At 43.8% G+C, this 25271-nt stretch overlaps 1 protein-coding gene across 1 annotated transcript in view; it reads left to right on the top strand.

The window, feature by feature from the left end:
• LOC120019371 (fibronectin type III domain-containing protein 1-like) overlaps positions 1–15099 on the top strand; it is an 82512-nt gene extending 67413 nt beyond the window's left edge. Inside the window, exons 16-22 of the mRNA XM_038962661.1 lie at positions 3812–4048; positions 5244–5352; positions 9301–9380; positions 9584–9613; positions 13362–13523; positions 13943–14065; positions 14310–15099. Of these exons, the coding sequence (XP_038818589.1) occupies positions 3812–4048; positions 5244–5352; positions 9301–9380; positions 9584–9613; positions 13362–13523; positions 13943–14065; positions 14310–14425 (857 nt within the window). The 3' untranslated portion in view covers positions 14426–15099. The remainder of the gene's footprint in view (positions 1–3811; positions 4049–5243; positions 5353–9300; positions 9381–9583; positions 9614–13361; positions 13524–13942; positions 14066–14309) is intronic.
• The last annotated feature ends 10172 nt before the right edge of the window (positions 15100–25271 follow it).

The following is a 25271-nucleotide window of genomic DNA, read 5'->3' on the forward strand; positions in this document are numbered from 1 at the left end:
ATTTATTAAAGCAAAGACGAATACGAAAAAACACTTGGAAAATTACAAAACAACAAAACGACGTAGACAGACCTGAACTTGAGAATTTACAATATAACACGAAGAACAGGAACAGACTAACCAAACGAACGAACACGAAACAGTCCCCTGTGGTGCGACAGACACAGACACAGGAACAATCACCCACAAACAAACAGTGAGAACAGCCTACCTTAATATGGTTCTCAATCAGAGGAAACGTCAAACACCTGGCTCTAATTGAGAACCATATCAGGCAACACATTTAACCCAACATAGAAACACATAACATAGAATGCCCACCCCAACTCACGCCCTGACCAACTAAACACATACAAAAACAAGGAAAACAGGTCAGGAACGTGACACTTAGTTTCCAAAGAAGGGACAGAAGTATACAGAATGGTGTCGTCTGCGTAGAGGTGGATCAGAGAATCACCAGCAGCAAGAGCAACATCATTGATGTATACATAGAAGAGTCGGCCCGAGAATTTAACCCTGTGGCACCCCCATAGAAACTGCCAGAGGTCCGGACAACAGGCCCTCCGATTTGACACACTGAACTCTATCTGAGAAGTAGTTGGTGAACCAGGCGAGGCAGTCATTTGAGAAACCAAGGCTGTTGAGTCTGCCGATAAGAATGTGGTGATTGACAGAGTCGAAAGCCTTGGCCAGGTCGATGAATACAGCTGTACAGTATTGTCTCTTATCGATGGCGTTTATGATATCGTTTAGGACCTTGAGCATGGCTGAGGTGCACCCATGACCAGCTCGGAAACCAGATTGCATAGCGGAGAAGGTACAGTGGGATTTGACATGGTCGGTGATCTGTTTGTTAACTTGGCTTTCGAAGACCTTAGAAAGGCAGGGTAGGATAGATATAGGTCTATATCAGTTTGGGTCTAGAGTGTCTCCCCCTTTGAAGAGGGGGATGACCGCGGCAGCTTTCCAATCTTTGGGGATCTCAGACGATATGAAAGAGAGGTTGAACAGGCTAGTAATAGGGGTTGCAACAGTTTTGGCTGATAATTTTAGAAAGAGAGGGTCCAGATTGTCTAGATCAGCTGATTTGTAGGGGTCCAGATTTTGCAGCTCTTTCAGAACATCAACTATCTGGATTTGGGTGAAGGACAAGTGGGGGAGGCTTGGGCAAGTTGCTGTGGGGGGTACAGGGCTGTTGACCAGGGTAGGGGTGGCCAGGTGGAAAGCATGGCCAGCCGTAGAAGAATGCTTATTGAAATTCTCAATTATTGTGGATTTATCGGTGGTGACAGTGTTTCCTAGCCTCAGTGCAGTGGGCAGCTGGGAGGAGGTGCTCTTGTTCTCCATGGACTTTACAGTGTCCCAGAACTTTTTTGAGTTTGTGCTACAGGATGCAAATTTCTGTTTGAAAAAGCTAGCCTTAGCTTTCCTAACTGCCTCTGTATATTGGGTCCTAACTTCCCTGAAAGTTGGATTTCGCGGGGGCTATTCGATGCTAATGCCGTACCCCACAGGATGTTTTTGTGCTTTTCAAGGGCAGTCAAGTTTGGAGTGAACCACGGGCTATATCTGTTCCTGGTTCAACATTTTTAGAATAGAATAGATTCAATGCATAATGTACAGACAAAGGTATGGTAGGATGTGAATGCAGTTGAGGTAAACCTAGGCATTGAGTGACGATGAGAGGTATTGTCTCTAGAGACATCAATTAAACCAGTTGAGGTCACCGCATATGTGGGAGATGGGACAAGAGGGTTAGCTGAGGCATATTGAGCAGGGCTGGAGGCTCTACAGTGAAATAAGACAATAATCACTAACCAAAACAGCAATGGACAAGGCATTTTGACATTAGGGAGAGGCATGCGTAGCCGAGTGATCATAGGGTCCAATGAGTAGCTGGACGGGCTGGAGACATGGCGATTCAGACAGCTAGTGGGCCGGGGCTAGCAGGGTAGCAGAAGGGCCTTAGAGGGACGTTGCGACGGAAGAAGACTGTTGTAGCCCACCTCGTGTGGTTACGTCGGCAGACCAGTTGTGATGGATCGGCGGGGCTCCGTATCAGCAATAAAAGGGGTCCAGGCCAATTGGCAAAATAGGTATTGTAGCCCAAGGAGTGGCTGATGGACCTCTTCAGCTAGCCGGGAGATGGGCCTAGCATAGGCTAGCTCCAGGCTAATTGGTGCTTGCTTCGGGACAGAGACGTTAGCCAGGAGAAGCCAATCGGATAGCAGCTAGCAAGCTGCGATGATCCAAGTGAAGAGGTTCAGAGCTTGCGGTAGGAATCCGGTGATATGGAGAAAAAGGAGTCCGATAAGCTCTGGGTTGAATCATGCTGTGCAGACTGGCAGGAGTTGTCCTGGCTAAAGGTTAGCTGATGACCGCTAGCAGTGGCTAGCTGACTACTAGCTAGTAGTTAGTTAGCTGGCTAGATTCTGATGGTGGTTCCGGTTCTAAAGTAAAGAAAATAGCAGATCCATACCACATTGGGTGAGGTGGATTGCTTGAAAGTATGTTGAAGTTGGGGTTAAGAAAAATAGTTGAAAAAATATATGCGAAGAAAAAATATATAAAGATATATGGACACGACTGGACACGACAAGACGAAGACAAAAGACACCTGACTGCTACGTCATCTTGAGAAAAAAAAGTGTGGTGTGACAAGGTTCGAAACGGCAGGCAGGCTCAGGGTCAGGGCAGGCAAAATGGTCAAAACCGGGAAAGCTAGAAAACAGGAACTAGAATCCGGCAGGAGCAAGGAGGAAAACCACAGGTAGGTTTGACGAACAAAACTAACTGGCAACAGACAAACAGAGAGCACAGGTATAAATACACAGGGGATAATGAGGGGAGATGGTAGACACCTGGTGTGGGGTGGAGACGAACACAAAGACAGGTGAAACAGATCAGGGTGTGACAACATCTGCTTCCTCAGAATACAGTAGATCAAAACACAGATATAGAAAGACTATAGGATAGACATGTTCAGATAAAAAAATAAGATACCATGTGGAAACAGACACTTGTATACATATAGAAAAGAACATACAAGGACAGACACACCAGTGCCATATATGTCCAGATGTGTGTCTGTAAGGACAGTATTAGATGAAGTTGAAATGAGTACAACTCTATTGACTTCTAAAAAGTGTCTGAAAAAAGGAGACGAGAAGCCGGGGAGGACAGTGACACGTGTGGCCCTATTGGCTTGTGCCTCTGGCTGTGTCTGTGCCAAGTCATGTGGTGAGGAGTCCAGCCAAATGTCCATTCCCATCGGCAGCCCAATCAGGCTGGGAATTCTGGGAGTTCTGCAAGTGTTCACAGCTGTGTATGGATCCATCTGGCACTAGCTCCCACTGACACAGAGAACGAGGGAAATACAGACAGACACAGACAGAGAATCGCCCAAAGAGGAGGAAATAAGGGACTGGAGGTCTCACACGACCTGTTATACTACTCAAAAACACCCAGTCTTACTTCTCCTGAACTCCTGACTAACAGAGAGACTCTCATGGACTGGCTTCTAAACACAATAGATTGTTGCCAAATATTGTCATATGAGACTTTATTGTCCACCAGCAGATGTTACAACATTGCCTTCTTGTATTAACAAAATTGTTTTAGTGTTCAGTAAAGATGTAGTCCAACAAAAACCGATGCTCTTCCAAAGGGTTTCTTGATTGGGGCGTAAAACCAGCAACAATGTAACATAATTGATCAACCATCTTCCTGCTTTCCCATCCCTCCCTGCCATCCCCCCTCCACTCCCATCCCTTCCTGCCAATCCCCCCTCCACTACCATCTCTCCCTACAGCTCCGTACGTGAACTTCATCCAGAAGGATCTGGGTGCTCCGTGCTCGCTGACGGAGGCTCTGGAATACCTCCAGGTGGACGTCTTGGAGAACCTGTTCAAGAAAGACAGCCTGGCCTACAATCAGAAACAGCCGCCCAAGAACAAGCCCCACAACATCACCGTGGTCGCCATGGAAGGCTGTCACTCATTCGTCATCCTTGACTGGGCCATCCCCCTGAAGGACGACATGGTGTCAGGTGAGTGGACTGGACTGGGCCATCCCACTAAAGGACATCATGGTGTCAGGGGAGTGGACCACAATGTCACGCAGGGTGACTAGCAGCTTGCTAGTCCTGTAAATACAATGTAAGTGTCAAGAGTATTCTGTCAGTGCTTCAAGCAGTTAGTGTGCACTTAGTCTGACTTCAACTTTTCTTTCCTGACCCATTTGTTGTGCTTCTCAAAGGATCATAGCTGGTCAGCAGAAATAATCTAACTGGTTGTTGATACTAGTGAGCTGCTAGTTATATTTTAGGGACTCGCCTGACCCCGATGATTTAGACATCACAGAGTTTTGATTACTGTAATGGAGGCTGTACTTGACCCCCCCCCCCCTCTCTCTCTCTCTCCACACCCCTATCACTTGCTTTCCGATCTCGCTCTTTCTCTCTCATGTGGTTTTCCAGATGTGTTGCACATTGTTGGTACTTATTCCCCTCTCCTGTTCATATTGTTTAGTATAATCACTGGGCTATTTGTTATCATATACTACAGTTCCTGTCTTCTCTCAGTTATCAGGAAAATGAGCAGAGGAAAGAAAGAGAGGGAGAGAGAGATAGCAGGGGTGAGAGAAAATTAAAGGAGGAGAGGAGGAGAAGAAGTGAGTGACAGGCTGCAATAGTGGGAGAGAAAGAGGGAACAACATAATCTTGAGCCAGCTGTGTTGTCCAGGCTTCAGCAGAAATATTAGGTCCTAAAACATTCAATAGGAACACATCGTGGCTTGATGTGGCGGGAAGCGGTGAGCCTGGCACTCGTAGAGTTTCCACTGGCTGAGTGGCATGATCTGAGCATTCCATGAACTCTTGACTCGCACACTGGCCTGGGGCTTTATGGAGGATTACCCTCCTGTGTGTGTGAGAGAGCAGAGGCAAAAGAAGAGGTGAGAAACAGAGAGGCTCGGTATGGGTAGTGGTTGGCAGATCCATAATGTGACTTACTGAGGCTGTCTCTAGTTTAAAACCACTGATACCTTTAAAATTAGTTGGGATTGTTCTCCTGGCTCCAATCACTCTCCTCTAAAATGAAAATCTTTCCTCTGAAACCTCAGACCTCAGACCACACTAACAAGATGGCCACCTCTTTCTTAAACATCAAAATAGATCTGTCTCTCTTCTGTAACCTCTCGTGACCTTTGCCCCCTGACCCTTGCCCTGTGTGTGACCCCTGCAGGCTACATGGTCCACAGCGCCTCATATGATGACATCCTCAACAACAGGTGGTCCTCCAGCGCTTCCAGCGGCACACACCTGGCTGTAGAGAACCTCAAACCCAACTCCAGGTGAGAATATGCTCTGTTTGTGTGTTTGTGTGTGTGTGTGTGTGTGTGTGTGTGTGTGTGTGTGTGTGTGTGTGTGTGTGTGTGTGTGTGTGTGTGTGTGTGTGTGTGTGTGTGTGTGTGTGTGTGTGTGTGTGTGTGTGTGTGTGTGTGTGTTGTGTATTCAATGTTCAAACTCTGGATATAATCTTATGCGAGGGACCGGGTACACAAACAAAGGATTTGAGAGATTTTACGGGTCATAGATTCTATACTGATTTGTTTGCAGTCTGCAGGTGTTTGGCTGCGTGTTTGCATCTGTGTGTAAGTGTTTATAGCTACAGGGTATTGGAATGTGTGTTTATATGATTATTGTTCCCGGTAGGTCTCAGTGATGTTAGACACACAACATGTGTACACTGTATCTGTGTGTAATTCTATGGTTGTGTATTTACAGTTGTGATATCAGGCCCAGTCAGAGACCAGCAGAGCGTGGTATTGTAATGCTTATTTAAGTGAATAAGCCCTCAGAGTGACGTAAATCAGAGCTGACTGGATAGAGGCAGGTTTGAAAACACGTTGAAATCACCCTGAAAACAACGTGCTGAGATACTCCACTGAGACTCACACAGGAACGTACATAGAGCAGACACCAGCGCCACACACACACACACACAGATAAAACACGTGGCACTGTTATGATGTAGGGCTGTGTTCCTTATGGGTTACAGGTTGCAGCTTTCTAAAGAAGCGTATGAAAACATCTCTTAACATACAAACCTAGGGAGGCTGTTGCTATTTTCTCTCAAATGTAATATATAAAAAGGTTATGGATACTATTTTGGAATTGGACACAGTTCGCTGAAAAGAGTTGACCCAAAATAAACTCTTTGTTTCTGGGTCAGATTTACCATTTTATTACACATATTACACATGAGATTCATTCTCACATGAGAGAGAAAGAGGCAAAAAAGAGAAATAGAGAGCGGGAGAGAGAAAGAGAGAGGGGGGGTGTTATACAGCAGAAAACAGTTCATGCAGAGCAGGTGTGTCAATACATCATAAGCGGGAAACCTGACCAGTTCAGTGATGGGCAGACACATACATAGACACACACACACACACACACACACACACACACACACACACACACACACACACACACACACACACACACACACACACACACACACACACACACACACACACACACACACACACACACACACACACACACACACCACACACGCACACGCACGCGCACACACACACCACACACGCACACGCACACACACACACACACACACACACAGACACACACACAGATACACACACAGCTCTGCACCATACCCAAGGTTATGTGTTTCCAAGGTTACAGTTGGTAAGGGGGACAGGTTTATATGTATATTTTATTTATTCAACCTTTATTTAACTAGGCAAGTTAGTTAAGATATGGGCTGTCCAGACCTTTCCCCTCCTTCTGACAGCCAGACCCAAGCCAATGGTTCATACCCGAGCCAAAGGTTCATACCCGAGCCAAAGGTTCATACCCGAGCCAAAGGTTCATACCCGAGCCAATGGTTCATACCCGAGCCAAAGGTTCATACCCGAGCCAAAGGTTCATACCCGAGCCAAAGGTTCACGCTCAGGTGTTAGCCATGCACAGGCAGACACATGTAATCCTACACACAACAGCACATTTGTCTCTGTCACACACACACATGCTGAGTTGTCCCACGAACATCACACACACACTAGCTCAAACGTTCATCCACTGACACTGCGGATACGCACATGCACGCACACACAGAGACAGATGTTCCTAAATTCATAACTTCGGAATTTAGAAGCATACTGAACATGCGTTAGCTTTTGCCCTGTGGTTTGTGTGTGTGTCTGTGTGCATGTGTGTCTGTGTGTGTGTGTGCATATGACTTGTGTATGGGTGGATGTGTGTGTGTACATCTGTGTCTGTGTGTGTGTGCGTATGAGTAAAAACTTTATGTGCAAAAGGCGGGTAGAGTGATTGACAGTTTATAATTGTCCATGAAAGGTTGAACTGAGCCAGGTTGACTGAAGGTCTACGCTGCTTGGAGCTGGCTGTATGTAAGGAGAAATCTGAAGACATGTGTACATTTCAGTTTCTCTGCACTGAAGCAACACTACGTGTGTGTGTCTATATGGAGGCAGATGTGTGTGTGTGTGTGGGGGCGGGGGGTAGTAGTCTACACCTCATAGACATGTCTTCACATAGACACACACACACACACACCAATGCAGCAATCCTACACCTCCTAGACATCGGTCTGCTTAATAAGCACAGGGTGAAGAATGCTGCTCACTAAAGGACTATAGGTCATGAAACTCTCCTACTTACACCAGAACTATATGCGTAGTTACAAGATAGACAACTCTAGATATGAAGTCAAGGTATATAGAGAAAAGTTATATGAGAATCTCTCTCTCTCGTTAAAGGGTTTGGGTGGAAATTAGTGGACCGTCAAGTTACTGTACGTAACCCTGAAGTGGAGGGAGAACACACACACACACACATTGTCCACGGTATGGAAAAGATTGCAAACCCTCAGAGTCTTGTCTCACGGTGTTGTTTTGAATCTGAGGCGATTGAATAATTCCTACACTGTATTTAAAACACACTGAGACTAAAGTGTCTCAGAGTAGGAGTACTGATCTAGGATCTGACAATATAATATATAATATATATTTTTTTCTTATTCGTTATGATCTAAAATGTCAAACTGATCCTAGATCAGCACTCCTACTCTGAGTTGCTTTGTGGATGCGGGCCCAGAGCTCAAAGTCTGCTTTATATCGGTCAGGAGGGACGTTGTGTCATATAGAAATGCTCACTTTGTGAAATTGCTGCTTTGAGGTCTTTCTCCTCCTCCCTCTCTCTCCTTCCCTCTCTCTCACTCACCCTACCTCTCTCCCTCTTTCAATCTACCCTATTCCCCCTCTTTCTTTCTCTCTTTCTCCCTGCTATAGGAACATAAAAACACTATTCTCTTAAATCTGCCTCCCTCTCTCCTCTCTGACGGTGCAGGAGTCGAGTGCTGCCTCCCTTCCTAGCCATCTGCTATAGTCTGCCTCCCTTGGTAGCCATCTGCTATAGTCTGCCTCCCTCTCTCCTTTCTGATGGTGCAGGAGTCGAGTGCTGCCTCCCTTCCTAGCCATCTGCTATAGTCTGCCTCCCTCTCTCCTTTCTGAGGGTGCAGGAGTCGAGTGCTGCCTCCCTTCCTAGCCATCTGCTATAGTGTGCCTCCCTCTCTCCTTTCTGAGGGTGCAGGAGTCGAGTGCTGCCTCCCTTCCTAGCCATCTGCTATAGTCTGCCTCCCTTGGTAGCCATCTGCTATAGTGTGCCTCCCTCTCTCCTTTCTGAGGGTGCAGGAGTCGAGTCCTGCCTCCCTTCCTAGCCATCTGCTATAGTCTGCCTCCCTTGGTAGCCATCTGCTATAGTGTGCCTCCCTCTCTCCTTTCTGAGGGTGCAGGAGTCGAGTCCTGCCTCCCTTCCTAGCCATCTGCTATAGTCTGCCTCCCTTGGTAGCCATCTGCTATAGTCTGCCTCCCTCTCTCCTTTCTGAGGGTGCAGGAGTCGAGTCCTGCCTCCCTTCCTAGCCATCTGCTATAGTCTGCCTCCCTCTCTCCTTTCTGATGGTGCAGGAGTCGAGTGCTGCCTCCCTTCCAGCCATCTGCTATAGTGTGCCTCCCTCTCTCCTTTCTGAGGGTGCAGGAGTCGAGTGCTGCCTCCCTTCCAGCCATCTGCTATAGTCTGCCTCCCTCTCTCCTTTCTGAGGGTGCAGGAGTCGAGTGCTGCCTCCCTTCCAGCCATCTGCTATAGTCATTAGGGTCTAAACATCTTCCATGTGGAAACAAAGACCTGGCCTCTGTAACGCCTGTAATAATGGCTATCTCTAATACACACTATTTTGTCTTGGTTGGTTTTTACCTCAGGTACTACTTCAAAGTCCAGGCAAAGAATGTCTTTGGGCTGGGACCGATTAGCGATACGCTCACCTATGTCACTGAATCAGGTCTGTATGAATATTAGGTGAGGTTGCTAAATACTGTTCTAGGGTCAGTTTTGCTTTGTGCCTGCAAATGGTTGTGGTTCTAGGTTTGTTGATCCTAGATCTACTAAGGCCACATCTACTTGTCCGTATCATCCTGTTTTTTAGTTTATGTATGAATTCTGTTCCAGTTCATGTCTCTCATTTTTACGTTTTCTGTTTTTCAGACGACCCTCTTCTTATTGAACGGCCGCCTGGTGAGTTGTATGGAAATGTCTCATATGTTACTCTTACTCTAACAATATTGACAAAACATGTTGGCCTACATTGCTCTAGTCCAGAAGATCACTGCTTCAGGTCATTTGAAGAAACTCGAAGAGACAGTTGGAGAGAGCTGGTGAGGAGTTAACAGTCTGGGGCATACCAAAGGCTGCATGCACCTACACTGACATACACTGGACTTGGCAGACATCCATAGTGGTAAAACGATGCCAAAGTACAGTTTTGGTATTTATTGTTTTTAATTAAGAGAGTCAGTCAGGTATTTCGAAGAGGGGGGATGAGGGGGGCAGGTGCTCGTTCACTCCCTCCCCTCTCACCCCTTCCTACCCCTTCCCTTGGGTGCTATGCACAATTCGCTGTGTATCTGAAAAGGAGACTGGCATGGTGAAAACTGTTAATAAAGGGGATGTGTAGTTAGTCTTGACTAGCTCTGTGAGAACTGACAGGTTGAGTGTAGTTAGTCTTGACTAGCTCTGTGAGAACTGACAGGTTGAGTGTAGTTAATCTTGACTAGCTCTGTGAGAACTGACAAGTTGAGTGTAGTTAGGCTTGACTAGCTCTGTGAGAACTGACAGGTTGAGTGTAGTTAATCTTGACTAGCTCTGTGAGAACTGACAGGTTGAGTGTAGTTAGTCTTGACTAGCTCTGTGAGAACTGACAGGTTGAGTGTAGTTAGTCTTGACTAGCTCTGTGAGAACTGACAGGTTGAGTGTAGTTAGTCTTGACTAGCTCTGTGAGAACTGACAGGTTGAGTGTAGTTAGTCTTGACTAGCTCTGTGAGAACTGACAGGTTGAGTGTAGTTAGTCTTGACTAGCTCTGTGAGAACTGACAGGTTGAGTGTAGTTAATCTTGACTAGCTCTGTGAGAACTGACAGGTTGAGCATAGTTAGTCTTGACTAGCTCTGTGAGAACTGACAGGTTGAGTGTAGTTAATCTTGACTAGCTCTGTGAGAACTGACAGGTTGAGTGTAGTTAGTCTTGACTAGCTCTGTGAGAACTGACAGGTTGAGTGTAGTTAGTCTTGACTAGCTCTGTGAGAACTGACAGGTTGAGTGTAGTTAGTCTTGACTAGCTCTGTGAGAACTGACAGGTTGAGTGTAGTTAGTCTTGACTAGCTCTGTGAGAACTGACAGGTTGAGTGTAGTTAGTCTTGACTAGCTCTGTGAGAACTGACAGGTTGAGTGTAGTTTATTTTATCAGGTAGTCATACTGAGACCAAGGTCTATTTTACAGATGAGCCCTGAATTACATCAATTACAGAATAGACACATCAAAATAAAAATACAAAATGCAAGCAGAAAGAAACACGGTCATGAAAAACAAAGACATTCATCAGTAAAAAGGTCCTTAATCAGCGTTCTGAATTGGCCTAAATGCACCAAAACATCAACTTTTAAAATTGTTCCACAAATAAAGTGCAAAAAAACTCAACGCTGATTTACCTAACTCAGTAGAGACCAAAGGAATTTCCAGAGCTAGCATCCCTGAGACCGGGTGTGGTAACTCGCATGTCTAAAGTTCAGTAAAGATGTGAGATACAGTGGGACTTTTTGTAAAAGGGCTTTATAAATGAAAACCTGGCCTCCCGAGTGGCTCAGTGGTCTAAGGTACTGCATCACAGTGCTAGCTGTGCCACTAGAGATCCTGGTACGAGTTCAAGCTCTGTCGCAGCCGGCCTCGACCGGGATACCCACAATTGGCCCCGCATCGTCCGGGTTAGGGGTGGGTTTGGCCAGCAGGGATGTCTTTGTCCCATCGCGCTCTAGCGACTCCTGTGGCGGGCCGGGCACATGCATGCTGACACGGTCACCAGGTGTACGGTGTTTCCTCCGACACATTGGTGTGGCTGGCTTCCGGGTTAAGCGGGCATTGTGTTAAGAAGCAGTGTGGCTTTGTTGGGTCGTGTTTCGGAGGATGCATGGCTCTTGACCTTCGCCGAGTCCTTACGGGAGTTGCAGCGATGAGACAAGACTGTAACTACCAATTGGATACCACGAAAAAGGTGTTAAAAAAATATATCTGAAAAAAATATGAAAACATAGCAATGTATCAACCTACGTGACATCAAAGAGGGACAACCAACGTTCTGGTAGAGAATGCAGTGATAAGTGCTAAAATTGTCGCCAGTAATAAAGCACAGTGTGCTTTAATAAACTGCATCTAACGGCTTTAATGAAGTGGCTGCTGCATTCATATAGATGATGTCGCCATAGTCTAGGACCGATAGGAACATCGACTGAATAATCTGATTTCTACTATTTATTTAGAAGCAGGACCTATTTCTATAGAAGAAGACCATTTTTATTCTCAGCTTCTAAACTAACTCGTCATGATGCTTTTTAAAAGATAGCTTTTCATCTATCCAGATGCCCAGATACTTGTAAGCAGGGACACAATCAATATAGACATCATCCAAAGTACATGCTTAAATCATCAGTTATTGTTTTGTGCTCTAGAGAACAACATACACTTACTATACTTACATTCAATACTATTTTCAGGTCAATAAAGTTTTTCTGTAATACAATGAAGGCAGACTTTAGTTCAGATAGAGCCTTGTCAACTGTGGGGGCAATAGCATACATAACATTATCATTGGCATACGTTACAATTATCATTGGCAGGTTACAATCTTTTACAGACAAGTTGATATAGTTAATGTGAAAATTACAGGACCCAAAATCAACCCTTGCGGGACACCTTTAATAATGTCCAGGAAACCTGATTTAACACCATCAGTAGATACACATTGAGTCCTATCTGTCAAGTAATTTTTAAACCAGTTACATGCAGCCTGGTCTAGGCCAATTGAGGAAAGCATCTGAATTAGCAGTGAGTGATTAACAGTATTGAAAGCCTTTGACAGGTCAACGAAGAGGGCAGCACAATGTAGCCTTTTATCTATACAATTAACCACAGGATTTATAACTAGGGATGCAGCAGAGATAGTGCTTTGACCTGGTCTAAAACCCAACTGATGTACATTTAGAATATATTTCAAGATAAGAATTAATGAGAATTAATCAAGGATTATTATATTTTAGCTAGGCAGTTTAGAAAGTTTAGAAATAAGGCGATCATTATTTAGGTCACAAGAGTCACCACCACCTGAAGGGGGAGTACATGGGCCACGTTGGGGATAGTACTAGATATAATTGTTAGGTTAGAAGTATGGGTTAATGATTCAGCAATCAGGGTGACAGAGAGCAGCAGCAACAGTGGATCAAGCATAACAGCTCTACTCGATTTGTTTACATCAAACTTAAGCAAGGCATCTATCACATCACAGATTGTAAATTGCTGAAATGAAAAAAAAAAGTAAAAGTTGACGTGTTAACCGTTGAGTCAGCTAGAGGGAAGAGCAGTCGATTAGTTAGTCTTGACTAGCTCAGTTAGAACTGACAGGTTGAGAGTAGGTATTAATGACTGGCTTTGTGAGTGTAGCATTAAGTAAGCACTCTGTTAGATCAGGAGGGACTGTCATTAAGGACATGCTGAGCGCTCAACCTTCACCACAACAGTTTATGGTTATGTAATATATGCCATTTAGCAGACACTTTTAAAATGTAGTTATTTAGAAGACACGCTTATCCAGAACAACTAGGGTCAAGTATCTTCCTCAAGGGCACAGACAGATTTTTCACCTAGTCGGCAGGGATTCAAACCAATCCCTGCCGACTAGCCCAATGGTCTTAACTGCTAGGCTACCTGCCTTCCTCTAGGTGGAGAGCCTATCTGGATCCCCTTCTCCTTCAGATTCAACCCCCAGCACAGTGCCTGTAAGGGCAGCCAGTACGTCAAGAGGACCTGGTACAGAAAGTTTGTGGGCGTGGTCCTGTGCAACTCGCTGAGATACAAAATCTTTATGGGAGATGGGCTGAAAGGTACTACTGATGTTACTTCTCACCTTCCTCTCCTCCTTTATATCCTTCTCTCTCTCAAGTTCAAGTCTTGGATCAATTCAAGTTGCTTTACAGTTTCTCCTATTTTTTTTCTCTTATAATCTCACCACCATTTCTCTCCCTTACGCTTTCCTGGTCTTCTTTCACTACCACCCCCTCTCGCTCTCCCTTTCATTCTCTCACTCTTTCACTACATGTATCTGAATCACACCCTTTCTTTACGTCTCTTCCCTATGCTACTGGGTGTTTTATGGTTTTGGGGCTCTGAGGCCTCATTACATAATGGAATATTGTGTGAGAGTGTGTTCTGTTGTTAACCATTGACGGCCCTTCCATCTCTGTCTTTCTCACTCTCTCTCCCTCCATCTCTCTCTGTCTCATCTCTCTCGCTCTCCTTCCAGAAATGTTCTACAGCATAGCAGACACATTTGGCCATGGGGAGGACCACTGCCAGTTTGTAGACTCTTACCTAGACGGGAGGACAGGCTCCCCCAGCCTCTCAACGTATCTGCCCACAGCACAAGGTAAAATAACATAAATTAACTCCCAAAATTCATCACTCACCTACAGCCTGGTGTAGAATTGTTTTCATGGTATTAAAAATAATTATATTCCAGCTAATATTAAGTCCCAGAGCCTTGATTATAGACAACCTCATATCCTTGTTCTAGGCTGAATAGAAACAGTCAGAATCCTCTTACAAAGCATAAAACATGTGTTACATCTATTCATAATGCATTACAACACTGCCGGTCCTCCCCTGTGCAGGTTACTATCGCTCATACAGGCAGGAGCCAGTCAACTTTGGACCTATCGGCCGGCGTACGCCACATCCCTTCGTGGGATGGTACGAGTGTGGGGTGCCCATCCCTGGCAAGTGGTAACACAGGGGGTCACAAAGAGGTCATCACCGAGGGCATACAAACTCCAACCTGCTGCAGCCTCTGTCATGCTCTCACTGACCCCGCCCCCTGGAGATGAACTGTTGCTAACCACAGCAGAAAGACAACAACATTCCAAACTTATACTGCTTCAGATCAAAGAGAATATAATACTTTAAACAACACTAATATTTCCATGTATTCATTACCATGCACTTTTATAAAAGCAGTTTGTATATGAGGGGGAAAAAGCATGTATTGCTATTGCTTAGTTTAACTTTTGTCTTCCGGATCGGAAAGAATCCGTGTTTATTCCCAACTATTCTCAAGTGGAAGTGCACCTGTGATCATGACAACACTAATGAAATGGGAGATCCTGTAAAAGACCAAAGCACAAACTGAACAGTACTAATGGGAGCGAAGGGATTGTATGTGTGTTTACTATCAATCAAGAGATCTTGTTCATAACAGTAGTATGATACAGTAATGGCTTTTGACAACTAGTTTTGGTGTCAGTTTTCTTGAACATGCATAGTGTTTTTATAGTCTTTGGTATTTACGAGACTCCATAAGATCAGAAGTTACTGTGGAAGTGTTGTATGTATACAGACAATGAATAACAATACTTAATATTTGCTCAGGAATGGTTGGACATTAAATAAAGGTGCTATGAAAAACAAGGAACCCCTTAACGATTAATTTGTTCCGTGAGAATATCTGAATGTCCATGTTTAAGGAAACTCAAACTTTAATAAGCAAATAGAGTTTCAGTAACCTGTCTAAACCACAGTACCAGTCAAAAGTTTGGACACACCTACTCAATTAAGGGTTTTTCTTTATTTTGTACTATTTTCTACATTGTAGAATAATAGGGAAGACATCAGAACTATGAAATAACACATATGGAATCATGTAGTAACCAAATAAAAGTGTTAAACAAATCTAAAGATATTTTATATTTGAGATTCTTCAAAGTAGCCACGCATTGCCTTGATGACAGCTTTGCACACTCTTGGCATTCTCTCAACCAGCTTCAGGTGGTAATCACCTGGAATGCATTTCAATTAACAGGTTGCCATTTTAAAAGTTAATTTGTGGAATTTCTTTCCTTCTTAATGTGTTTGAGACGATCAGTTGTGTTGTGACAAGATAGAGGTGGTATACAGAAGATAGTCCTATCTGGTAAAGGACCAAATCTATATTATGGCAAGAACAGCAAAGATAACTGTCAGTCCATCATTACTTTAAGACATGAAGGCCAGTCACTCAGAAAAATTTCAAGAACTTTGAGAGTTTCTTCAAGTGCAGTCACAAAAACCATCGAGCGCTATGATGAAACTGGCTCTCGTGAGGACCGCCACAGGAAAGGAAGACCCAAAGTTACCTCTGCTGCAGAGGATAAGTTTATTAGAGTTACCCAGCCCAAATAAATGCTTCACAGAGTTCAAATAACAGACATTTCTCAACATCAACTGTTCAAATGAGACTGTGTGAATCAGGCCTTCATGGTCAAAATGCTACAATGAAACCACTACCAAAGTGCCACGCCCTGATCTGTTTCACCTGTCTTTGTGCTTGTCTCCACCCCCCTCCAGGTGTCACCCATCTTCCCCATTATCCCCTGTGTATTTATACCTGTGTTCTCTGTTTGTCTGTCACCAGTTTGTTTTGTTTCGTCAAGCCTACCAGTGGTTTTCCCTCTGCTCCTATCTCTCGTTTGTTCCTGCTTTCTAGTTTTTCCAGTTTTTAACTTTTCTGCCTGCCCTGACCCTGAGCCTGCCTGTACCTTTGCCCCACTACTCTGGATTACCAACCTCTGCCTGACCTGAGCCTGAGCCTGAGCCTGCCTGCCGTTCTGTACCTTTGCCCCACGACTCTGGATAATCTACCCTGCTCATGTTGCTGTAATAAACATTGTTACTTCGACACAGTCTGCATTTGGGTCTCGCCTGAAACATGATACTAAAGGACACCAATAAGAAGAAGAGACTTGCTTGGGCCAAGAAACACGAGCAATGGCCATTAGACCGGTGGACATTTTATGAGACCAAATTTGAGATTTTTGGTTCCAACCACCATGTCTTTGTGAGATGCAGAGTAGTTGAACGGATGATCTCCGCTTGGGTGGTTCCCACCTTGAAGCCTTCGGTTGCATTGCTGGTTACACTGTCTGTGATTTATTTAGAATTCAAGGCACACTTAACAAACATGGCTACCACAGCATCCTGCAGCGATACTCCATCCAATATGGTTTGCACTTTGTGGGACTATCATTTGTTTTTCAACAGGACAATGACCAACACACCTTCAGGCTGTGTAAGGGCTATTTGACCAAGAAGGAAAGTGATGGAGTTGCAATCTACTGCAGAGATAGCCTGCAGAGTTCTGTCTTACTATCCAGGTCTGTACCCAAACAATTTGAGCTTCTACTTTTAAAAATCCACCTTTCCAGAAACAAGTCTCTCACCATTGCCGCTTGTGAATTGATTGCACCCCATCTATCTTCAGAGCTCGTGCTGCTAGGTGACCTAAACTGGGACATGCTTAACACCCTGGCCATCCTACAATCTAAGCTTGATGCCCTCAATCTCACACAAATTATCAATGAGCCTACCAGGTACAACCCCAAATCCGTAAACACGGGCACCCTCATAGATATCATCCTAGCCAACTTGCCCTCCAAATACACCTCTGCTGTTTTCAACCAAGATCTCAGCGATCACTGCCTCATTGCCTGCATCCATAATGGGTCTGCGGTCAAACGACCACCCCTCATCACTGTCAAACGCTCCCTAAAACACTTCAGCGAGCAGGCATTCCTAATCGACCTAGCCCGGGTATCCTGGAACGATATTGACCTCATTCCGTCAGTAGATGATGCCTGGTTATTCTTTAAAAGTGCTTTCCTCACCATCTTAAATAAGCATGTTCCATTCAAAAAAATTGAACCAGGAACAGATATATCCCCTGGTTCACTCCAGACCTGACTGCTTTTGAAGCACAAAAACATCCTGTGGCGTATTGCATTAGCATTGAATAGCCCCCGTGATATGCAACTTTTCAGGGAAGTTAGGAACCAATATACAGAGGCAGTTAGGAAAGCTAAGGCTAGCTTTTTCAAACAGACATTTGCATCCTGTAGCACAAACTCAAAAAAGTTCTGGGACGCTGTAAAGTCCATGGAGAACAAGAGCACCTCCTCCCAGCTGCCCACTGCACTGAGGCAAGGAAACACTGTCACCACCGATAAATCCAAAATAATTGAGAATTTCAATAAGCATTTTTTCTACAGCTGGCCATGCTTTCCACCTGGCTACTCCTACCCGGGACAACTACCCGGCACCCCCCACAGCAACTTGCCCAAGCCTCCCCCATTTCTCCTTCACGCAAATCCAGATAGCTGATGTTCTGAAAGAGCTGCAAAATCTGGACCCCTACAAATCAGCCGGGCTAGACTATCTGGACCCTCTCTTTCTAAAATTATCAGCCGAAACTGTTGAAACCCCTATTACTAGCCTGTTCAACCTCTGAGATTCCCAAAGATTGGAAAGCTGCCACGATCATCCCCCTCTTCAAAGGGGGAGACACTCTAGACCCAAACTGCCACAGACCTATATCTATCCTAGCCTGCCTTTCTAAGGTCTTCGAAAGCCAAGTTAACAAACAGATTACCGACCATTTCGAATCCCACCGTACCTTCTCCGCTATGCAATCTGGTTTCCGAGCTGGTCATGGGTGCACCTCAGCCACGCTCAAGGTCCTAAACAATATCATAATCGCCATCGATAAGAGACATTACTGTGCAGCCGTATTCATCGACCTGGCCAAGGCTTTCGTCTCTGTCAATCACCACATTCCTATCGGCAGACCTAACAGCCTTGGTTTCTCAAATGACTGCCTCGCCTGGTTCACCAACTACCTCTCAGATAGAGTTCAGTGTGTCAAATCGGAGGGCCTGTTGTCTGGACCTCTGGCAGTCTCTATGGGGGTGCCACAGGGTTCAATTCTCGGGCCGACTCTCTTCTCTGTATACATCAATGATGTCGCTCTTGCTGCTGGTGATTCTCTGATCCACCTCTACGCAGACGACACCATTCTGTATACTTCTGACCCTTCTTTGGACACCGTGTTAACTAACCTCCAGACGAGCTTCAATGCCATACAACTCTCCTTCCGTTGCCTCCAACTGCTCTTAAATGCAAGTAAAACTAAATGCATGCTCTTCAACAGATCGCTGCCCGCACCCGCCCGCCCGTCCAGCATCACTACTCTGGACGGTTCTGACTTAGAATATGTGGACAACTACAAATACCTAGGTGTCTGGTTAGACAGTAAACTCTCCTTCCAGACTCACATTAAGCATCTCCAATCCAAAATTAAATCTAGAATCGGCTTCCTATTTCACAACAAAGCATCCTTCACTCATGCTGCCAAACATACCCTCGTAAAACTGACCATCCTACCGATCCTCGACTTCGGTGAAGTCTTTTACAAAATAGCCTCCAACACTCTACAAATTGGATGCAGTCTATCACAGTGCCATCGGTTTTGTCACCAAAGCCCCATATACTACCCACCATTGCGACCTGTATGCTCTCGTTAGCTTGCCCTCGCTTCATACTCGTCGCCAAACCCACTGGCTTCAGGTCATCTACAAGTCTCTGCTAGGTAAAGCCCCGCCTTATCTCAGCTCACTGGTCACCATAGCAGCACCCACTCATAGCACGTGCTCCAGCAGGTATATCTCACTAGTCACCCCCAAAGCCAATTCCTCGTTTGGCCGCCTTTCCTCCCAGTCCTCTGCTGCCAATGACTGGAACGAACTGCAAAAATCACTGAAGCTGGAGACTCATATCTCCTTCACTAACTTTAAGCACCAGCTGTCAGAGCAGCTCACAGCTCACAGATCACCTGTACATAATCCATCTGTAAATAGCCCATCCAATTACCTCATCCCCATACTGTATTTATTTATTTATTTATCTTGCTCCTTTGCACCCCAGTATCTCTACTTGCACATTCATCTTCTGCACATCAATCACTCCAGTGTTTAATTGGTATATTGTAATTACTTCACCACCATGGCCTATTTATTTATTGCCTTACCTCCCTTATCTTACCTCATTTGCACACACTGTATATATACTTTTTCTACAGTATTATTGACTGTGTGTTTGTTTATTCCATGTGTAACTCTGTGTTGTTGTATGTGTCGAACTGCTTTGCTTTTTTCTTGGCCAGGTCGCAGTTGTAATTGAGAACTTGTTCTCAACTAGCCTACCTGGTTAAATAAAGGTGAAATAAAAAATGAAAAATGGAGTTCTGCATCAGATGACCTGACGTCCACAATCACCCAACCTCAACCCAATTGAGATGGTTTGGGATGAGTTGGACTGCAGAGTGAAGGAAAAGAAGCCAACAAGTGCTCAGCATATGTGGGAACTCCTTCAAGACTGTTGGAAAAGCATTCCAGGTGAAGCTGGTTGAGAGAATGCCATGAGTGTGCAAAGCTGTCATCAAGGCAAAGGGTGGCTACTTTGAAGAATCTAAAATCCAAAATCTATTTGTTTTACACCTTTTTGGTTACTACATGATTCCATATGTGTTTTTTTATAGTTTTGATGTCTTCACTATTATTCTACAATGTCGACAAAATCAGTTGGAAACGTTTAAAATTGCAGGCAAAGGTCAAGAATACAATTTTTTAAGGGGGTGAGAGAGAGAGAGAGAGAGATGGCATCTGTTAGTTAGACATCTGAGCTGGAGTCACGGGGCCCAAGAGCTTTCAGTGGACAACAGGTTTCCATGTATGAAGGAATACTGAGCTACTTGTACAATGTCACTTGTACAATGTCGCATGTGATAACAGCAGAGTGATGATGTGTAATATTCATGAATCGAGGAGTTCGCTGGAGGAGAGGAAATGTTCTTTGGAAGGAACAGAGGAACTTTCTGGAAAAAGGTTTTGATATCTATATGGTTGACTGATTTCATTTTCTGTATTGTTTTGCCCTCTTGAACAAACTCAGTCAATGCAATATGTAGTTCATCTGGAAACTCATTCTCGGGAAGTATCTACACTATTTAGTTTCCACATTACCTCCCTAAAAGTGAAAATATATTCCTGTTAAAATGTAATGACTTATTTATCAGGGGGATTCATTATCATTGTTAGTCTCTGGTTGTAGCCCTCTTGTATGTATACAGATGTAGGATCTTAATTTGATCACTCTTTTGTTGCTGAAAAAACCCATACCAATACACTTTTCATGCAGCCCACTTTTGGCCTGCTAATAACCTAACCACCGATCAAGCAACATTATGGACTAAACATTCAAATCCTATTGCTGCAGGATTATTTTTCTGTGACAATATAGGTCAAATTAAGATCCTACATCAGTACTAATTTTGTCCTTCTGACTCAATGAGATTGATATTTAAATTCCCCCCCAAAAATGTATTTATAGGAATCCCAGAGGCACTGGAGACAGGAGAGTTAAATAGTGGTGAGGTTTGCCTTGCTTTCGTTTGCTACATAAACATGACACACCCTCTTACCCTGAAGCTAAATTCATCCATTTATTCAGTAGTATATGTCTTTCTGACTGATGTCTTCAATAACTCACAACAACAGGACCAGCAGTCTAGTCTGCCCTCTGCTAAGTTCATCCTGCACGTCTGAGTTTTCCTATATGAGTAATGTTTTAATTTACCAGTATTTTCAAAGTGCGCATTTATCTGTTTTCTGTGCCCTCAACAGGTCCCCACAGCAAGCGAAATCAGAGAAAGTAACAGGGTATACCCACAAGGCTAAACCCAAAGATACATTTATCATCACTATAATTAATTAAATATCTTACCCAAGGTGAAGTATGTCCTCCATGACCCATAACATAAGATAGTTTTATTTTCCATTATGGCGTCCATCACTGAGAGAGTTAGTCTCCATCACCATGTTGGCTTCACCATTAGGAAAGTGGCCCATTCTCTCACCATGTTGTCATCACAGCCAGTAAGAACTCAACCATAGAAGAATACTGCAGTGTTATCAGTGAACCCAGCCATTCCTTATCTGCTGCGTTTAAACAAAGTTTTGTTTGGGTTGGCTGATGACAGTCAGACGTGTTGTGGCAGTCAGTCCCATTTAAAAGGCATCGCAGCAGGGTGAACTGGGTGACACCCCTAAGTAATGGTTTTCACAGTGGGAAATTGTCGTTTTTGGGTTGATAGTGCAACCATTTTGTCATTTTTTTCCAGATAGAGTTGCAGGTGAAGGCTACTTCTGCTTCCCTTCTGGGTTTGACTCTACACAAAAATATTTTTTTTGGCTCCTCACTATCTTACAGTGCAGTAATTCTGAGCTGAAGATGGAACAGTGGTGTTTTGGTCCATTCTCAAATGTTCGTAACAGCATGGGATGACCCCACAGTTGATACACATTCAAAGACTATATACTATAAGCCTGAGTAAGTGTCTTTCTTTTGGGGAAGAGAATAGGAGAGAGAATGTGAGGGAAGCAGACAGGAGGAGGAGAAACACACTGCAATAGCACATGCAATGGGACAACCACATCTGCTACAGATGTTAGAGAACGGAGAAAAGGGATAAAATCACTTTGTACAGACTCCTGGACTTTGATATATATATATATATATATATATATATATATATATATATATATATATATATATATATATATATCAATGTGTGTGTGTGTGTGTGTGTGTGTGTGTGTGTGTGTGTGTGTGTGTGTGTGTGTGTGTGTGTGTGTGTGTGTGTGTTTATGCAGGCGTGAGAGAGAGAGGGAAAAAGAGAAAGAGAGCATCAACAGAAAATATGAAAAGGTCAGGAATAATGAGAAAATGGAAAATAAAATAATAATAATGGGCAGATCACTGATGCAACAGGCCTCTGTTTAGAACAGCAGCTGGTTATAAAGACAACAACACCAAAGTAACTGATGCAACAGGCCTCTGTTTAGAACAGCAGCTGGTTATAAAGACAACAATACCAAAGTAACTGATGCAACAGGCCTCTGTTTAGAACAGCAGCTGGTTATAAAGACAACAACACCAAAGTAACTGATGCAACAGGCCTCTGTTTAGAACAGCAGCTGGTTATAAAGACAACAACACCAAAGAAACTGATGCAACAGGTCTCTGTTTAGAACAGCAGCTGGTTATAAAGACAACAACACCAAAGTAACTGATGCAACAGGCCTCTGTTTAGAACAGCAGCTGGTTATAAAGACAACAACACCAAAGTAACTGATGCAACAGGTCTCTGTTTGGAACAGCAGCTTGTTATAAAGACAACAACACCAAAGTAACTGATGCAACAGGCCTCTGTTTAGAACAGCAGCTGGTTATAAAGACAACAACACCAAAGTAACTGATGCAACAGGCCTCTGTTTAGAACAGCAGCTGGTTATAAAGACAACAACACCAAAGTAACTGATGCAACAGGCCTCTGTTTAGAACAGCAGCTGGTTATAAAGACAACAACACCAAAGTAACTGATGCAACAGGCCTCTGTTTAGAACAGCAGCTGGTTATAAAGACAACAACACCAAAGTAACTGATGCAACAGGTCTCTGTTTGGAACAGCAGCTTGTTATAAAGACAACAATACCAAAGTAACTGATGCAACAGGCCTCTGTTTAGAACAGCAGCTGGTTATAAAGACAACAACACCAAAGTAACTGATGCAACAGGTCTCTGTTTAGAACAGCAGCTTGTTATAAAGACAACAACACCAAAGTAACTGATGCAACAGCCCTCTGTTTAGAACAGCAGCTTGTTATAAAGACAACAACACCAAAGTAACTGATGCAACAGGACTCTGTTTAGAACAGCAGCTTGTTATAAAGACAACAACACCAAAGTAACTGATGCAACAGGTCTCTGTTTAGAACAGCAGCTGGTTATAAAGACAACAACACCAAAGTAACTGATGCAACAGCCCTCTGTTTAGAACAGCAGCTTGTTATAAAGACAACAACACCAAAGTAACTGATGCAACAGGCCTCTGTTTAGAACAGCAGCTTGTTATAAAGACAACAACACCAAAGAAACTGATGCAACAGGACTCTGTTTAGAACAGCAGCTTGTTATAAAGACAACAACACCAAAGTAACTGATGCAACAGGCCTCTGTTTAGAACAGCAGCTTGTTATAAAGACAACAACACCAAAGAAACTGATGCAACAGCCCTCTGTTTAGAACAGCAGCTTGTTATAAAGACAACAACACCAAAGTAACTGATGCAACAGCCCTCTGTTTAGAACAGCAGCTGGTTATAAAGACAACAACACCAAAGTAACTGATGCAACAGGTCTCTGTTTAGAACAGCAGCTTGTTATAAAGACAACACCAAAGTAACTGATGCAACAGGACTCTGTTTAGAACAGCAGCTGGTTATAAAGACAACAACACCAAAGTAACTGATGCAATAGGCCTCTGTTTAGAACAGCAGCTTGTTATAAAGACAACAACACCAAAGAAACTGATGCAACAGGTCTCTGTTTGGAACAGCAGCTGGTTATAAAGACAACAACACCAAAGAAACTGATGCAACAGGCCTCTGTTTAGAACAGCAGCTGGTTATAAAGACAACAATACCAAAGTAACTGATGCAACAGGCCTCTGTTTAGAACAGCAGCTTGTTATAAAGACAACAACACCAAAGTAACTGATGCAATAGGCCTCTGTTTAGAACAGCAGCTGGTTATAAAGACAACAACACCAAAGAAACTGATGCAACAGGCCTCTGTTTAGAACAGCAGCTTGTTATAAAGACAACAACACCAAAGTAACTGATGCAACAGGTCTCTGTTTAGAACAGCAGCTTGTTATAAAGACAACAACACCAAAGTAACTGATGCAACAGGCCTCTGTTTAGAACAGCAGCTGGTTATAAAGACAACAACACCAAAGTAACTGATGCAACAGGTCTCTGTTTAGAACAGCAGCTTGTTATAAAGACAACAACACCAAAGTAACTGATGCAACAGGCCTCTGTTTAGAACAGCTACTGGTTATAAAGACAACACCAAAGAAACTGATGCAACAGGCCGCTGTTTAGAACAGCAGCTGGTTATAAAGACAACAATACCAAAGTAACTGATGCAACAGGTCTCTGTTTGGAACAGCAGCTTGTTATAAAGAAAACAACACCAAAGTAACTGATGCAACAGGTCTCTGTTTGGAACAGCAGCTGGTTATAAAGAAAACAACACCAAAGTAACTGATGCAACAGGCCTCTGTTTAGAACAGCAACTGGTTATAAAGACAACACCAAAGAAACTGATGCAACAGGCCTCTGTTTAGAACAGCAGCTGGTTATAAAGACAACAATACCAAAGTAACTGATGCAACAGGTCTCTGTTTAGAACATCAGCTGGTTATAAAGACAACACCAAAGAAACTGATGCAACAGGTCTCTGTTTAGAACAGCAGCTTGTTATAAAGACAACAACACCAAAGAAACTGATGCAACAGGCCTCTGTTTAGAACAGCAGCTGGTTATAAAGACAACAACACCAAAGTAACTGATGCAACAGGTCTCTGTTTAGAACAGCAGCTGGTTATAAAGACAACAACACCAAAGTAACTGATGCAACAGGCCTCTGTTTAGAACAGCTACTGGTTATAAAGACAACAACACCAAAGTAACTGATGCAATAGGCCTCTGTTTGGAACAGCAGCTGGTTATAAAGACAACACCAAAGAAACTGATGCAACAGGCCTCTGTTTAGAACAGCAGCTGGTTATAAAGACAACAATACCAAAGTAACTGATGCAATATGCCTCTGTTTAGAACAGCAGCTTGTTATAAAGACAACAACACC

Source organism: Salvelinus namaycush, chromosome 24, assembly GCF_016432855.1.
Source record: "Salvelinus namaycush isolate Seneca chromosome 24, SaNama_1.0, whole genome shotgun sequence".
Taxonomy (NCBI): domain Eukaryota; kingdom Metazoa; phylum Chordata; class Actinopteri; order Salmoniformes; family Salmonidae; genus Salvelinus; species Salvelinus namaycush.